The sequence below is a fragment of the Herpailurus yagouaroundi genome, unplaced genomic scaffold, assembly GCF_014898765.1.
Source record: "Herpailurus yagouaroundi ecotype Mexico unplaced genomic scaffold, PumYag 161, whole genome shotgun sequence".
NCBI lineage: Eukaryota > Metazoa > Chordata > Mammalia > Carnivora > Felidae > Herpailurus > Herpailurus yagouaroundi.
This window is the reverse complement of record NW_024412402.1, coordinates 17,001,760-17,020,674: the sequence shown is the minus strand read 5'-3', so window position 1 is coordinate 17,020,674 and position 18,915 is coordinate 17,001,760. Positions and strand designations below refer to the sequence as shown.

Genomic DNA, 18,915 nt, shown 5'->3' with positions numbered 1-18,915 from the left:
TATTGGTTCAAATTTATTTCTCCTATGGGTATACTGCAGCAACACAATTTACCAGTATACACTAATAATGATAAAACTCTAACCATAAAACTTCATGTTCTTAGCAGACTAAGATGATTAATTTTATAAATTACCAAGAAAAAGGAATACAGGCCCCAACCTAATACATTCAAAAATTAATATAAATTTTATCAGAAAAACAAAGTCTTAGTAAATCTAGCAGATCTATTTCTGTCACAGCTCCTTTCTTTCTCCCTCCTCTATTATTCCCTACCACCTAGAAGCTTGGTCACCAATAAGTCCACAGAGTTAGCTCTTCATTTTCAAAATAAAATTTATTTCTTTAATAAAGAATTAAAATATGGCTGTGAAAGTAGAAAATAATATAGAAAAATATTTAAAATGTGCAATAGTAATTTTAGAGTAAAGGTAGTTAAGCATTAGAGTTTATGCTCAACTTCTACTTGAAAGACCGACCAGTATTATATATATTATTAACCACACTGGAAAAAAACATACCTACTTGCAATTTTAATTAACAGTTATAATTCAAAAACAGATTTATATACTTGGTCATGCCCTTGTGAAAACAGAAGTACAAATCTTGAGGATATATTTTTTGAAGTTGGTTTCACTTTATAGGCTGATAAATCTACTGTCCAAAAGTTACAGGGATTGCTTTTATTACAAATCCATCCATATAACTAAATCAACATGAAGGAAACATGTACTTTTTGGATGAAACCAAATGTTTTGTTAACAATGCGGCAAGAATATCATCTTTCGTTACATTGGTATAAAAGCTGGTAAGCTCATGTATTCCCAAAGTATGGTTTCCATCACATGTAGACACTAAACACAAGATGAAGAAATATCTAATGAATTCTATCCATTCGTTCCCCAAATCTTTAGTTACAGTGAAGATACAGGTATTGTTTGTATGCAGGACATACAAAAAGAAATGGAAAATGTTTGGCTAGAGGGAAGACAACTCTTCAGGGACTAATGTTTGCAGTTTGCAGAATAGGATAATCTTCTCTAGGAAGAATAATGTCAACATAGCAGCACTATATTCACCAGGAATCCAATGGATCTCTCATGTGGCAGGAAGCCAAACCTTCTGGCTACTCACAACATCACTCAGTTTCCCTTTAATCTTCAGGAAGTGTCTCTTGAATTCCAATCCGTCACCCTATATTAGGAATAATATCCAAAAAAAAAAAAAAAAGTCAAAAAAAGAGACTGCCATAAAATCAAACTTTCTTTAGTGGTAACTAAAGGCAAATATCCTTAGGTATGCCCAGCTACAATTCCCTTCAGGTCTTCTTATGAAGACCAAATATTCTCGAAGAAATGGCTACATAAATAATTCCAACTTGATTTTGGGCCCATCACTGTTCCCACTACACTGGGCTCAGAGAGCAGAAACAATGGCAGCTTGTCTGTTTCAAGCATTGGTAACTCTGGACCTAAGTCACTGTTTTCCATAGGCACTGGGGGTTTGTAAACTAAAATTAAGCCACACAACTACACTGAAATCTTGCTAAAATACTGTGGCAACAAAGCCAGTCGTTCAGTTATGAGAAAGATTTCACTACAGTAGGATCTTAATAATTTAATTCCATACTAAGCATCTAACAGCAAAGCTCCAATTTCAGAATGTGACCTATTTCTCCAACCTCCTTTAGAGCCATGTACAACCTCTCAGGAAATAGAGAAAATGCTATTTTGGTCTTCTATCAGAATGAGTAATCTCTAAAGAAATAACCAGAAATGTGAACAAAACTCTATGTACATGAACATTAATCACAGACTTACTTATGACAGATAAAGATTCATTAATGATATTGTACATTTTGACAAACATATAATTGTAATTAAAAAGATGTATTTGGATTCAATAAGAAAGTTTAGAATGCTTTTTTTTGAAGTTTATTTATTTTGAGAGAGAGAGAGAGAGAGAGAGAGAGAACATAAACAGGGGAGGGGCAGAAACAGAAGGAGAGAGAGAATCACAAGCAGGCACTGAGCTGTCAGAACAGAATCCGATACGGGGCTCAAACTCCTGAAGGGTGAGATCATGACTGAGCTGAAATCAAGAGCCGGACACTCAACCAACTGAGCCAACCCAGGTGCCCCAAAGCTTAGAATGCTCTAAAATAATCAGGGTAATTACTGGTGGGTAGCATAATTTAGGATTATTTTTATTTCATTTTTACTTATTTACATTTTCTACAATAAAGACTTTGTTTTAGAAGAATGACAAGAATGAATGCTCATAACACTGAATGAGAAGAAGCAAGTTACCATATTTTACACATGCCATGTAAATACAAATAAATGGCATTAAAAAAAAAAATCTCTACGTAAGAGTATTTGCATAGAATACATACTAAAGAAGTAGTAAGACTACTATAATATAGTAAAAAATAAGTCTCTGTTCTCTCTGGATGACAAGATTAAACTTGATTTTTATTTTCTCCGCTATATGTTTTCATATTTTTTAGGTTTCTACAACGAACACATAATACTTCTCTAACAAAAGCAAAACAAAGTTTTTTTAAAAAATGTGCTATTCTAGGGGCACCTGGGTGGCTCAGTTGATTAAGCATCTGACTCTTGATTTTAGTTCAGCACACTCTGTCTCTCAAAAAAAAAAAGTGCTGTTCTACATACCTTAGATAGCCGAAAGTCAACCAAGATCTTCTCATCCATTTCTACCAAATTCACTTTGAAAATCAGTTTATTGTTTCTCCTATCAGTTGTTGATACAGTAACCTAAGGCAATAAAAATCAGGTTAGTCCAAATTACAAAAATATCTATAATAATTCTCACTTCAAGGAATGACTATAAAAAATACACTGGTGTACCACAATTATGCAAAACTAGAACAACACATCATGTTCTGGAAAAATACAAAACACATACATTGCTGCTGGGAATGTAAATGGTGCCGCTGCTTTGGTAAACCACTTGGCAGCTCCTCAAAAAGTCAAACGTAGAGTTACTCTATGCTTTAGCAATTCCATTAGCAGGTATAGAGCTAAGAAATTGAAAACACTGTTATGGGTGCAATTGTGTCCTCTCAAAATTCGTATGTTGAAGCCCTAACTCTTTAGAATACGATTATATTTGAAGACTGGGCATTTAAAAAGGTAATTAAGTTAAAAATGAGACCATTAGGTGGGCCCTAATGCAATATGACTGGTGTCTTTGTAAGAAAAAAAAGTTAGCATACATAGATGCCAGGTATGCATGCACACAGAGGAAAGGCCATTTGAAAGCCAAGAAGAGAAGCCTCCAAGGAAACCAACCCTGCTGGCACCTTGATCTTGGACTCCAGTCTCTGGAATCATGAGAAAACAAATTTCTGTTGTTTAAGCACCCAGTCTCTGCTGTTTTGTTATGACAGCCCTGGCAAACTAAAACACATGTAAATTCATATAAAAACTTGTATAAGGGGCACCTGGGTGGCTCAGTTAGTTAAGTGTCCAACCTGGGCCCAGGTCATGATCTCACAGATCATGAGTTCGAGCCCCACGTCGGGCTCTGTACCGACAGCTCGGAGCCTGCAGCCTGCTTCATCTGTGTCTCCCTCTCTCTGCCCCTCCCCAGCTCGTGCTCTGTCTCTGTTCTCTCAAAAATAAATAAACATTACAAAAAAAATTTTTTAACGTATGTAGCAGCATTATTCATATAATAGCCTATAAGTAGAAACATCCCAAATGTCCATCAACAGGAAAATGGACAAATAAAATGTAGTCTTCTATCCACATAATGGAATATTATTTGCCCATAAAAATGAATGAAGTAGTAATGAATGTAAACAACACAGATTATCCCTGAAAACATGCTAAGTAAAATAACACAGACACAAAGAGCCATTTATATGACATTATATGACTCCACTTATATGAACCATCCAGAATAGGCAGTCCACAAAGACGGAAAGTAAATCAGTGGCTGCCAGGGAATGAAGGGAGGGAAGAATGAGGAGTGACCACTAATTGGTACAAAGTTTATTTTGAGGGCAATGGAATGTTCTGGAATTAAGTAATGATAATAGCACAATCTTGTGAATACACCAAAACCACAAAATTGTACAATTTAAAATGGTTAAAGTGATGATTTTTATGTTATGTGAGTTTTATCTCAATAAATCTACCTGACCAAAAAAAAGTAAGTTACCCCACACAAGGGAGAGGAAAATCAGACTGGCCTCACATTTCTGCATAGTAACAATTTCCCTTAACTTTTAATTTTGAAAGCTTACAAATCTACAAAACAACTGAAAGAATCTACAATAAATAACCATATATCCTTCATTGATTTTATCAACCTAGATAAGTATATGTTTACTTGTCTTTTTTGTGTGTTTTTTTAAGTTTTTCAACCAAGCTATAGAAGACATACACTTCACTTCAACATATTTCTCCTATGAACACATTCGCCTACAAACCACGATATTATGATAACACCCAAGAAATTTGACACCGATACAAAAACAATATCTAATATAAAAACCATATTATGGCACAAAAACAGACACATAGACCAATGGAATAGAATAGAAACCCCAGAACTAGACCCACAAACGTATGGCCAACTAATCTTTGACAAAGCAGGAAAGAACATCCAATGGAAAAAAGACAGTCTCTTTAACAAATGGTGCTGGGAGAACTGGACAGCAACATGCAGAAGGTTGAAACTAGACCACTTTCTCACACCATTCACAAAAATAAACTCAAAATGGATCAAGGACCTGAATGTGAGACAGGAAACCATCAAAACCCTAGAGGAGAAAGCAGGAAAAGACCTCTCTGACCTCAGCCGTAGCAATCTCTTACTCGACACATCCCCAAAGGCAAGGTAATTAAAAGCAAAAGTGAATTACTGGGACCTTATGAAGATAAAAAGCTTCTGCACAGCAAAGGAAACAACCAACAAAACTAAAAGGCAACCAACGGAATGGGAAAAGATATTTGCAAATGACATATCGGACAAAGAGCTAGTATCCAAAATCTATAAAGAGCTCACCAAACTCCACACCTGAAAAGCAAATAACCCAGTGAAGAAATGGGCAGAAAACATGAATAGACACTTCTCTAAAGAAGACATCCGGATGGCCAACAGGCACATGAAAAGATGTTCAGCGTCGCTCCTTATCAGGGAAATACAAATCAAAACCACACTCAGGTATCACCTCACGCCAGTCAGAGTGGCCAAAATGAACAAATCAGGAGACTACAGATGCTGGCGAGGATGTGGAGAAACGGGAACCCTCTTGCACTGTTGGTGGGAATGCAAATTGGTGCAGCCGCTCTGGAAAGCAGTGTGGAGGTTCCTCAGAAAATTAAAAATAGACCTACCCTATGACCCAGCAGTAGCACTGCTAGGAATTTACCCAGGGGACACAGGAGTACTGATGCATAGGGGCACTTGGACCCCAATGTTCATAGCAGCACTCTCAACAATAGCCAAATTATGGAAAGAGCCTAAATGTCCATCAACTGATGAATGGATAAAGAAATTGTGGTTTATATACACAATGGAGTACTACGTGGCAATGAGAAAAAATGAAATATGGCCTTTTGTAGCAACGTGGATGGAACTGGAGAGTGTGATGCTAAGTGAAATAAGCCATACAGAGAAAGACAGATACCATATGGTTTCACTCTTATGTGGATCCTGAGAAACTTAACAGGAACCCATGGGGGAGGGGAAGGAAAAAAAAAAAAAAAGCGGTTAGAGTGGGAGAGAGCCAAAGCATAAGAGACTGTCGAGAACTGAGAACAAACTAAGGGTTGATGGGGGGTGGGAGGGAGGAGAGGGTGGGTGATGGGTATTGAGGAGGGCACCTTTTGGGATGAGCACTGGGTGTTGTATGGAAACCAATTTGACAATAAATTTCATATATAAATAAAAAAAATAATAAATAAATAAAAATAAAGTTGTATTAACATAAAAAAAAATAAAAAAAATAAAAACCATATTAAATTTCTCCAATCATCCCAATAACACTCTTTAAAGCTTTTTTTTCCCCTTTAAATCCATGATCTAGTGAAAGATCATGCATTACATTATTTATCAGGCTTCTTTAATACATAATATTCCCCTCATGTTGTTTTTCATGACATTAAAGTTTTTGAAAAACCTAAAGACAGATTAGAATTTCAATGATACAGGGGCTCCTGGGTAGCTCAGTCAGTTAAGTGTCTGACTTTGGTTCGTGAGTTTGAGCCCTGCATAGGGCTGTGCTGACAGCTCAGAGTCTGGAGCCTGCTTTGAGTTCTATCTCCCTCTTTCTCTCTGTCCCTCCCCTGCTCACACTCTGTCTCTCTTAAAAATAAATAAACATTAGGGGCGCCTGGGTGGCGCAGTCGGTTAAGTGTCCGACTTCAGCCAGGTCACGATCTCGCGGTCCGTGAGTTCGAGCCCCGCGTCAGGCTCTGGGCTGATGGCTCAGAGCCTAGAGCCTGTTTCCGATTCTGTGTCTCCCTCTCTCTCTGCCCCTCCCCCGTTCATGCTCTGTCTCTCTCTGTCCCAAAAATAAATAAAAAACGTTGAAAAAATAAATAAATAAATAAATAAATAAACATTAAAAAAAATAAAAAAATAAAGAATTTCAATGATACAAATATGCCATAATAACATAAACAACAAAAACTGGTAGGTGGGAGCAGGGGAGGTGGAAGAAATATGGGATTGTTAATGTATTCATCTTTCATAAAGGTAATCTTTGTTACTGTTACAATTTAAGTATATGTAGTTTTTAAGAAAATAATGACTTGAGTCAGTATTTTTAATAACCTCAGAGAAGACTTTCAATATTATTTAAGGTAAACAACATTTTACTTAAATCCTTTGAATTTCAATTGTTTCTTTTTTGAAAATATACTGATAATGATCTTTTTTACTCAAATATTTACATTTTTCTTTAGGAAAATCAATGAAACATACCTGATTCATACAGCTCTTTTTCCATTGATAGCCCAGTTTCTCACAAGTCTCTTTCAGGCATTGGTAAGATTTGTCTGCGTCCAATTTGGTAAAAAACCGTGTCATTCTTTTAACCAAGCGCTGCCAAGGGTTCTACATGTCAAACAGAGGAGACCTGAATAAATCTGGTATCACCAAAAGCAGTCATATCACAACTAATTGGTCTGAAAATTCTCTTCTGTGACTTAAGATTCTTAAACATCAAAGTATCTTCTAATTCTTCCTTCCTTTGCAAAAAAAAAAAAAAATCTGTATATGTTAAAGTGTTAATACAACATTTCTAAGATTTATACATTAAAAAAAAAAGGCTTTATGATAAAAAACTAGAGGGTTTTCATTATTTATTTGAAAAACTAAATTCCCTTACCTGTGAGGATCCTGGGGTGCCAAGTAACTGACTATTCAGGAGCATATGATCAGGACATGTGGGCTGGGAAAAACTGATCCCTTGTACCAGTTTATCAATATATGAAGGACTGGTGTCCCATAAGGAAAGACCTGTCCGTGGTTCTGGTTGGGAACTGGAGTACTTCACATTTTCTTCACTGAGGCATTGAGATACAGGGAAAATATATATTTTTAGATAAAATCAATCTGGCCTTTCTTATATCACATTACCATTCTCACACTGATAAACATTACATTCACTATTAAAAAAAATATATATATATATGCATTACTTCTTATGGGAGTACTACATTCAACAACTATTTGATCTTTGCTGATTTATCTTACCTAGAAGCACTGTTCACTGGAGAGAAGTCCAAATTGGATTGAATGTGCTTAGAAAATCCACTAGGAGACTCTGATATACCACCTGAAGTGACTCGGGGCCTCTTTGCCCCTAAAAAACAGAAAACATAAATACAAATATTTTCAAGTCTCCTAAGCAATGTTCTTCAACTAACCCCACTGGAAAATTCAAGAAGTAAAAACACATCTAAATCCACGTACTTAAAGCAAAATAGTTATATAAGACAAATAGTGGCTCTTTGTACATGATTACAAAAGAAATATGATCATTATAAACTTATGAGAACTCACTTATCAAATTACACATTTCACAAATCCTGACCTATAAGCATGTTCCAAGTATGGGGTTAAGGCCACAATTTTAATGGTACCATTTATGGTAAAAGAACAGTGTTCTACGAAGACAAAGAGACCTAGCTAAAAAACCAAAACTTTTAAAAATAGAAAACAATTTATGACAGTGGTGATAAATATTATGAATCTGCTCTATCCAACATTCTTTGCTCCCTGGAAAAGCTTTACCAAGAATAATCATTATACAGAAAATGATGCCACTATAAATTCACTGGTTACTACCATCAGCTGAATCTTCAACACTGTGTTTCTCTAGTTAGTTTCCTCTCCCTTTCTACACAATGATCTCTTCAAAACTTCTATACTCTTGTCAAATTCCCATAACGACCCACCCCCACCACCTCACTTCTTCGCATTCGATACCATCTCCAACTGCACAAAGAAAATAAGTCATTAGAAACTCCCTCAATTTGCCACTACTAAATCTGTCAATTTACTTGCACTGCTACCCATCCTTCCCTCTTCCATGCTCCCATAAAATGTTCATCTCTGTACTTGTACGTGAGCCTATGCCCTCCTATCTCAGGGGGTCTTGATGCTCCTTCATTCCTTCTCTCTTGACCTTCAGCCTCCTCCTCTCAACTGGAACGGTCCCAAAATCATTTAAACACACACACATTTAGCTGAACATTTTATTTACTAATTCATTCAAATATTTTATTTTATTAAGCCTACTATACATCAGGCAGTAAGAGGAAAGAAACAGCATGCTGGTATGCTGATGAGAAAGCAGTAGAGAGGGAAAAATTAATGATGCAGGAGGAAGACAAAAGAATTGTCTCTGAATAGGCAAAAGAGAAATGGGCCTAGTGCATAAGAGAGAGAGCTAGTATATATCTGGAGCAGACAATTTATTCATAGCAACAAAGGAGAAAGCAGAATATATGAGCACAGAGGCAGCTGGTTAGGTGGCTGGAGATGGTGATGGGAGCTTATGGAAGTTGCCTTATGATTGTTTCTATTTCCCAGTGAAATAGGAAGTGAGAGTGAGGATGGGGAAGGAGGTGCTAGAAGTTGAAAAACAAAAAAAAAGGTATACAAATGTGACTTAGAAGACTGAGGTTGTGAAAGAAGTAGGGAAATGTATTATAATTGCCTGGCAGAATTAAGGGCTCACTTGAGATCAGTGATCCTGAATTTAAAGTGAACATTGTTGTGTATTTTGATCCAGGTGCAATCAGCTGTGCAGGTGTAAGTACAGAGCAGGTAGAAAACTGGATTAAAATTGTATTAGGTTTTGTCCAATAAGCATGATGAAGAGAGAATAGGGCAGGAACGCTGAAGCTGAAAGTAAAGAAGTCATTACAATGACTGAACTTGGGATATAAGGAGGGGACAGGTAAGAGATAGTGAAAAGGAAGTAGAATTAATGGACTTCAAGTCTAGGTAGGGTCAAAGGATTGTTGAAGTCAGGGTACTAGAGGAGGAAGCCAGAAAAAAAATATGCCAGTAGTCAAAGCAGTATGTCTGAAGAGAAGATCACTAGAGAGAAGGTAAAGGAAATATGAAATCAGGATATTCGAAGGGTCATCCAAATGAATATTTAAATCACCAAGAGCCATGACAAAATGTACAAGAGTCACGTTAGAGAGAGTGACAATGTGGCAGGAGTTTTAAATGGGGGTTCAGAAACTGATTATCACAAGGAAGGAACATTAGGAAGTAGTCTGATAATATGAGATTCAAAATGAAGAGGGGAGAAATATGAGAAAAAGGAAGAAAGTAGAAATGAAGGACAAAAAGGATGCCTGCCCCACTCCCAGATTCAAGGGTAGGAGTGTGTGGGAAAGAAAACATCACCACTTGAGGGGAAGCTGTGTTCTCAGGAGAGAGCTTGAGTTCAATTAAAACAAAGGGAAAAGGGAAAAGACACATTCAGAGAAGAGTTAAAAACTCCTCACTTATCTTTAGCCATTCTCTCCTCCCATTCACAGCCAGACTTCTTGAATGAGCTGTCTATACTCTGCTTCATTATCTCTCTTTTAGACTATAATCATTGCACTATCAAGTAAAATTACTCCTAGCCTTTCACCAAACCTGTTCCTGCCATGATCATGAATAACTACTGGGCAAATTTTCAGGCTTCATGTTATTAATTCACTTAACAGTGTTTGCTACTATCACACATTTTCTTCTGTTGGCCTCACTTTTTTCATATTCTCCAGATGTTCCTCCCCTCTCTTTGGCTACTTTTCTGTGTCCCTGGCCTCTACTTACCACTTAAATGTTGACATTCCTTAAGATTTCATATACTTAATTTCATCTACCAGTTTAAATTATCATCTATTTGCAGAAAACAACTAAATATTGACATCTCAAGCCTGGTCCTGTCTCCTGAGTTTTACACACACACACACACACACACACACACACACACACACACACACACACACACACACACTTATTAGACAGTTTTATTTCTCAAAATCAACATGTCCAAAGCCAAATAAAATTTCTCCCCAATTCTGTTTTTCCTAAGTTATATCCCAGTAAATGGCATCACCATTTTTTGAGTTTGTCACCCCAGAAGAGTCATCCCGGATTCCTAATTCTCTTTCATTTTCTACATATAAACAATTACCAGTCCTATCAATTCTAGTTTGTAAGTTTCTTTGGCATCTACCTCTTCCTTCCAAATCCATTGCTACTAACCCAATCCAAGGTACCATCTTCTCACATCTAGGATAAAAAATTTCAAAAACAATGGGAAAAAAAAAAAGTAGGCAGAAGGACCTTTTAAAACCAAATATACGATCGTGTCATTTCCTTGCTTCCTCAATGGCCTTAAGTTAAAGCCCAAAATCCTCAACATGGTTTACAAGGTCCTCCTTCACACTTTGGTCACTATCTACTTCATTTCAAACCTCTCTCCCTCTCCCCCTTCTCTATTCACTCATTTAGTCAACAAACATTTACTGAGAGCCTACAATGTACCACACATCATGCTAACGACTAATGACTTAAAATGACAAGTCAGACATGGTCCATGACATACTGGTCTTCTTTCAAGTTCCTCAAATGTATCACCTTCCAAACTCTAAGACTCTCTAAATGTCGCTTTCTCTGTTCAGAATCTGCCACTCATCTTGCTAGTACTCATCTGGCTAGGTCCCTTTTAATCTTCGGTTCTTAGACTTAATGTGATTTCCTCAGGAAGACAAGTCTTCTAAGTCACTCAAGACTTGGTCAAACACTTAGCTATAGTACTCTGCTTTTCCACTTTATTAACAAACTTAAAATTATTTTTTGTATTTCTATTTTTCCTACTACACATTATAACCTACATAAGGACAGAGACCATAGGTATCCTGTATTGTTGATTTGTGATACTGAACGCAAGTGCCTTTTCTTTCACAGAAAAAAATACTTGTATTTTAAAGATATTACCTTTCTTGAGAGGTTTGTTGTACCATCTATCTTTTTTGATGTCTGGAATGGTAATCCTTACTGATGGATTCTCAACTAGGATTTTATGCAGCAAAGCTAAAAATAAAATATTAAGACAACATTTACAAAAGAGACATGCAAATTAGAAACTTGTACTGTGGAATATATTCTTTATTGATCTCCTTATATCCAAATATTATTTCCAGGGAGGAGAAAGAATAAAGCTACTTAATTATTGCTTTAATTTCACGCATTTGCTCTTTGCTACTGTCTGTATCTGAGAACGCCATTCCCAGATCTGATGCTCAGTTGTCTGCAAACAAGTAAAGCAAGAACCAGGTGGAAATGTTTCTCCCCACTTGACAACATTAACAAAAAGATTTAAAAACCCTCATCCATTTTCAACACCAAACTCCAGTGTGCCTATATGTCAAGTTACATCCTCATTCACACAGTTTTATAAAGAAAAATTACTTTCTAGTAACTTTTTAAGAGATAGTAATATAAGTAACTGTCATCCTAAAGTACCTTAATTATTTTGATAAAGAACTCATACATCTCCCAAAAACCAAAATTATTTTCTTTTTTTTATTCAGGTTTTTTTGTTTATTTGAGAGATACAGAGACAACATGAGCAGGTAAGGGGCAAAGAGAGAGGGAGAGAGAATCCCAAGCAGACTCTGCACTGTCAGTGCAGAGCCCAATGCAGGGTTTGAACTCATGAACCGTGAGATCATGACCTGAGTCGAAACCAAGTGTCTGCCGCTTAACCGACTGAGCCACCTAGGCACCCCCAAAATTATTTTTTTTTCAATATATGAAGTTCATTGTCAAATTGGTTTCCATACAACACCCAGTGCTCATCCCAAAAGCTGCCCTCCTCAATACCCATCACCCACCTTCCCCTCCCTCCCACCCCCCATCAACCCTCAGTTTGTTCTCAGTTTTTAAGAGTCTCTTATGCTTTTGTTCTCTCCCACTCTAACTTCCTCCAAAATTATTTTCTAATGGACCAAAGACTTAAATGAAAAACTGAAGGTATAAAAACACAAATGAGGGGTGTCCCCCTGGCTGGCTCAGTCAGTAAAGCATGCAATTCCTGATCTCAGAATTATGAGTTCAAGCCCCACACTGGGCATGGAACCTACATAAAAAATAAACTAAGGGGTGCCTGAGTTGCTCGGTTGGTTAAATGTCCAACTTTTGGTTTCGGCTCAGGTAGTGATCTCATGGTTTTGAGTTCCAGCCCCACTGTGGGCTCTGTGCTGACAGCTCAGAGCCTGAAGCCTGCTTCAGATTCTGTGTCTCCCTCTCTCTCTCTACCCTTCCCCCATTCGCACTCTCTCTCAAAATAAACATTAAAAAAAAACACACACATATGAAAACACAGGAATTTTCTTCTAAAGTTAGGGGTGGGGAAGACCTTGCCAAACATAACAATACAGTCAGAAAACCACAAAGGACAAAATAATAGGTTTGAATAAATAAAAATATAAAACTTCTGCACATGAAAATAGCATAAACAAAATAAAAATGCATGGCAAATTGTGAAAAATATTTGTAACAAATGCAAAGATCTAATGATATTAATGTTTTAAAAAATTCAAAGTAATAAGAAAACCTCCCTGCCAAAAAGTGAGTAAAATAAACCATCCACAAAAACAGGCAAATAGCTAATAATCAAATATTTTTAAAAATATATAAACCAATGAGACTGTGGTAAAATGGTACAAACTTTCTGAAAAGTAATTTGGCAAAGTAAACCATAATAATTTAAAACTGCATACATCCTAGGGGCACCAAAGTGGCTTAGTCAGTTAAACGACTGACTCTTGATTTCAGCTCAGGTCATGATCTCATGGTTAGCCTCACACCAGGCTCTATGCTGATGGTGCAAACCCTGCTGGGATTCTCTCTCTCCCTCTCTCTGCCCCTTCTCACAAACATGTGTTCACTCTCTCTCTCAAAATAAATATTTAAAAAAAAAAGAACAAAAAACCTGTATACATCCTTGATATTTCTGGATTTGCTTTTTAATTAAATGATTTACAGTATGTGCATTACAGGGATGATCACTGGATCTCTTTCATAAGTAAAAATTTTTTTTAAATATAAGTCTTTGAAACAGTGAATTGGATGCATATAGTAAGACATATCCACATAGCAAAATACCATCACAGCTTTCATTTATAAATAATGAGACAGACCTACAACTATAGTCATGGAAAAATGTACTTGACTATAGCATTAAGACAAAAAAAAAAAACAGGTTATAAAATAGCATGTGTAGTATGATCTTATTTTTTGTAAAAACACACACACTTATATACATATACAAAAAACATATACTTGCTATTTATTTTTACAACAAAGTGTAGAACTATATATCGAAACATTAATAGAAGTTAATGTTCTATTAACTTTTCTAATGGACCAAAGACTTAAATGAAAAACTGAAGGTATAAAAACACGAGTGCTCAGTGCTGGGATTATAGGGTTTTAAAAAATTGTTATTTTCTAATCTATCTGCAAGGATCACAGACTATTTATGTGATTATTTAAAAGTTAAAAAGAGGGGTGCCTGGGTGGCGCAGTCAGTTAAGTGTCGAACTTCAGCCAGGTCACGATCTCGCGGTCCGGGAGTTCGAGCCCCACGTCGGGCTCTGGGCTGATGGCTCGGAGCCTGGAGCCTGTTTCTGATTCTGTGTCTCCCTCTCTCTCTGCCCCTCCCCCGTTCATGCTCTGTCTCTCTCTGTCCCAAAAATAAATAAACGTTGAAAAAAAAAATTAAAAAAAAAAAAGTTAAAAAGAAAAAATTTATAAGAAAAAAATTCAAACAGCACTAGTCTTCATTATCCAAGAAATCAGTGCTTTCAATCAACATAACCCAGTTACCTAGAGGAGCAGAGTCAATTTTTTTCCAAGGGTTGAGGTATGTTTTTTTTTCTTTCCAATCAGAATATTCCTGACAACTGTCACTGGGCTGGTCCCATGGCAATTCTAAAAAAGAAACAAGTCCCAGTTTTCTGAGTGTTCATGTCATTATATAGTAAAGATTTTAAAGGAAAATAATCAGTGATACAAATCCATTAAATGTTTCCTCCAAATTAATTCAATATGGTTTTCAAACTAAGAATGCTAACTCATAGAAATTTTAGAGGCACCTCAAAGACAGATGAACTACTTCTGCCCTACTCTTTCCAAAATTATTCACATGAATTTTAAAAGAGGTTGCTATCGTGATATTTCATTTAGTAGCTCTACATAAAACTGATTTTTAAAAAGCTTTGACATTAAAAGTTCCAACTTAGTTATAAATAAGTTTACTATCAAAATACTATCATATAAATATGGATTCCCCTGGTTTGTTTTATTTATTTTGGTACAACAAATCTGGCTTTCCATAGACAGGAGTTTCATCATGATTAAAAAGCTCTTACCTCCAGCCAACATTGCTGTAAGTACTATTCCACAGGACCAAACATCAACTGGTTCTGCATGAAATTCTTTTCTCTTTAGAAGTTCTGGAGCAACATAAGGTAAAGTGCCACACATCTTGTTCAATAAACGCTCACGATTATTATGCCGAAACACTGTTGCCAAGCCAAAGTCAGAGATCTTGAGGTTATCTAAACCAAAGGAAAAATGAATGGCACTTAATAAAGATGTTTTGTAAATAGATATAGTTAAAGGAATTAAGTATTACTGGAAAATCACTGGTGTTACTTCAAGTTTGTAGAACTTTTCTACCTTAAAATGACAAAAAAGACATTTTAAAAGAAATAAAAGACATTTTCACCTAGCTAAACCTAGAAAAAGTCCTCAGAGCTTCTATTAACTAAAGAAAAATGATCAATACACAAAACAGTTTGGACCAGGTTAAAGACAATGGAGTCAAAAGGGGCTGTCCTTCTGTAAAAAGGGCACTATAGTCTTAGGCTGAAAGCACAGACAAGTCCTTCATCAAATTGTACAAAGGGCTGGAAGGAGACATCAATAACAAACCAGGTACAACTTTCTCAGCAGCAAACAAACCCACATGTAAAGACATACCAAAACTAAAGATCCACAAACAGTTAAAATTTCGTGTCAAAGTGGCTAACTTTAGAAAAGGAGGAGGAACTACGCACAGAAAATAAACCAGAAAGGCAAATTTCCTCTAACTTCATCTTTAACACACACAAACTACAAGCAGAACTTTCAACTTACCCTGTGCTTAGTGAATATCCACCACAACTGACTGATGCTATGCTAGCCAATGCAGGTAAGTGAATTACTAAAGAAGATTAACAACAGACAACTATTGGGAAAGTTACGAAAACATAGGATATTACTAGATCTTATAGCAAGGGAATCTAACCTAATCTTAGGAGTGAGAGAAGACCCCCTATTATCAAGGTGTCAAATGGTATAACCTTTTTAGAGGGCAATCTATCAAAAGATGTCAAAATTGAAATATTCACTCTTTAAACTAGCAATTCCCGGGGCACCTCGGTGGCTCAGTCGGTTGAGTGTCTCACTTTGGCTGAGGTCATGATCTCACAGTTCATAGTGGGTTCAAGCCCTATGTCAGGTTCTGTGCTGACAGCTTGGAGCTTTGAGCCTGCTTTAGATTCTGTGTCTCCCTCTCACTGCCCATCCCCTCTTGTGCTGTCTCTCAATCTCAAAAACAAATAAACATTAAAAAAGAATTTTAAACTAGCAATTCCCATTTCCAGGAACACAAACACAGAAATAATCCCCCAAATTCACAAACACAAGGATATTCCTAGCAGTATTATCTGTAAATAGCTTAAATATCCAATAAAGAAATGGTAAAATCTTGTTACACATGTATGGAAGGAAAACTATGTAGGTAAGTTGTTTAAAAAAAGAAAAGGTCTATCTATAGTTCTGACACAGAATAAGGTTATGAGTGGAAAAAAAAGGACAAGGGCCATAGCAAATATCCATTATAACATGACCCAAGTTTTATACAGGGACTGCGCAAAACTTTAGAACAGACATCACTGTTCCATTTTCTAAGCTAGAAACAACTTAAATGTCCTAAAATAGGGGACTGATTCTTTAAAATCAGGTATATATATATATCCATACAATATGATATATAATCCATTGATAATGTTTACCTGTATTTGAATTGGGAGGTAGCTACTGTAATTATCCTTTTAATAGCTATACATGACACAATCTTGACAAACCACTGAGAGTTAGAATGCCAAGTTACTTCTATGTTACTAATCACTGAAAATACTAATGGATGACTGCAGCATTCCTCAGATTTTATTGTTTCCTTATGTCTGCAACATAACACTCAGGTTAGAGAACTGCATGTAATCAATTCTAAATTGAGGAGTGTGGTTATCTCTGAGAAAAAGAAAAGGGAATACATTTGAGAAGGCATACACAGGACTTGGACTATATTAGTAACATTATCTTTTTTTATTTATTTTTAAAAAATTTTTCTTTTTTATAAATTTTTTTTTTCAACGTTTATTTATTTTTGGGACAGAGAGAGACAGAGCATGAACGGGGGAGGGGCAGGGAGAGAGGGAGACACAGAATCGGAAACAGGCTCCAGGCTCTGAGCCATCAGCCCAGAGCCTGACGCGGGGCTCAAACTCACGGACTGCAAGATCGTGACCTGGCTGAAGTCGGACGCTTAACCGACTGCGCCACCCAGGCGCCCCTAAAAATTTTTCTTTTTTAACGTTTATTTATTTTTGAGACAGAGAGAGACAGAGCATGAACGGGGGAGGGTCAGAGAGAGGGAGACACAGAATCTGAAACAGGCTCCAGGCTCTGAGCTGTCAGCACAGAGCCCGACGCGGGGCTCAAACTCACGGACAGCGAGATCATGACCTGAGCTGAAGTCGGACACTCAACCGACTGAGCCACCGAGGTGCCCCAGTAACATTATCTTTTTAAAAAAAGATTATTAAATATTGAATAGAAACAAAAGAATGTTTACAGAATATGCAGGATGTGAGCATATCCCATTTACCCAATACTTAAGAACATTCATATCTCCTTTGAAATCCCCTGTAATTAATTGGGGTGCCTGGGTGGCTCAGTCGGTTAAGCGTCCAACTTCGGCTCAGGTCATGATCTCGTGGTTTGGGAATTCGAGCCCAGCGTTGGGCTCTGTGCTGACAGCTCAGAGCCTGGAGTTTACTTTGGATTCTGTGTCTCCTTCTCTCTCTGCCCCTCCCCCACTTGTGCTCTGTCTCTATCAAAAATAAATAAATGTAAAAAAAAAAAAATTTGAAATCCCCTGTAATTACTTCCCTCAATTTATTTCTTTCTCTACCTTCTCATAAGTAACCACTATTCTGATTTTGGTTTTAATATGCTTTTTTCCTCTGTAATTTTTCCCATATTTGTTTATTCCCAAATAAACAATATGTTTTATTTTACATATTTTTGAACTTCCTATAAATAGAATCATACTGGTATAAATACTTCTATGAAACTTATATCCATGTCATTACTTGTACCTATAAATTATCCATTTCATAATTTATCTATTCTATTGTTGACAGATATTTAGGTTGTTTCCAGTTTTTTTGCTATTATAAACACCACTGCTTTGAGTGGTATACATATGTATAATGTTTAATTTTTTAAACCAAGTTGTTACACAGGTGGTTGCTGTACTTTTATTTTATTATAATATGTATTATATGTTTTATATAATTTTTTATGTGCTTGAATTTATTTAAGTAAGCTCTATGCCCAATGTGAGGCTTGAATTCATCACTCTACAATCAACAGTCACATGCTCTACTGACTGAGCCAGCCAGATGGGCCCCATGCCTGAATTTTTTTTAAGTTTTCATTAAAAGTAAAGATTTTTACACTATAAATACAATGGAAAAGGCTGAAAAATAAAGTCCACATGCATGTTAAAAAAGCATATATCTTATGATCTAACTTATGTTAATACATATATGGGTAAAGATATATATGTCTCCTTTATCCTTACAACCCAAATAGATTCTTACTATCACCATTTTATAAAGAAGGAAAGTGGGGCAGAGAGAAGGCAAGCAACTTACCCAAGGCCATACACCTACTAGGAAGTGGCCTAGATTAACCCTAGGTTCAAATGACTGTAAATCTCAAGCTGTTAAAAATATGCTATACTGCTTGTCACAGGTAGACACACAATTCTTCTTTCCCAGAGTGTTTTATTGAGCTAGAAACCTACATTTATTCAAAAAAGGACTGGGGCGCCTGGGTGGCGCAGTCGGTTAAGCGTCCGACTTCAGCCAGGTCACAATCTCACGGTCTGTGAGTTCGAGCCCCACGTCGGGCTCTGGGCTGATGGCTCAGAGCTTGGAGCCTGTTTCCAATTCTGTGTCTCCCTCTCTCTCTGCCCCTCCCCCGTTCATGCTCTGTCTCTCTCTCTGTCCCAAAAA

At 36.6% G+C, this 18,915-nt stretch overlaps 1 protein-coding gene across 4 annotated transcripts in view; it reads right to left on the bottom strand.

The window, feature by feature from the left end:
- Window positions 1–316: 316 nt before the first annotated feature.
- The window catches only part of CHEK1 (checkpoint kinase 1), a 35,751-nt gene continuing 17,152 nt past the window's right edge, over window positions 317–18,915 (bottom strand). For all 4 annotated transcript variants that reach the window (XM_040483448.1, XM_040483449.1, XM_040483450.1 and 1 more), the window contains exons 6-13: window positions 14,935–15,123; window positions 14,390–14,494; window positions 11,495–11,590; window positions 7,736–7,844; window positions 7,368–7,545; window positions 6,962–7,093; window positions 2,677–2,778; window positions 317–1,192 (exon numbers count right to left, since the gene is read on the bottom strand). In XM_040483448.1, coding sequence (XP_040339382.1) covers window positions 1,097–1,192; window positions 2,677–2,778; window positions 6,962–7,093; window positions 7,368–7,545; window positions 7,736–7,844; window positions 11,495–11,590; window positions 14,390–14,494; window positions 14,935–15,123 — 1,007 coding nt within the window. In that variant the 3' untranslated portion in view covers window positions 317–1,096. The remainder of the gene's footprint in view (window positions 1,193–2,676; window positions 2,779–6,961; window positions 7,094–7,367; window positions 7,546–7,735; window positions 7,845–11,494; window positions 11,591–14,389; window positions 14,495–14,934; window positions 15,124–18,915) is intronic.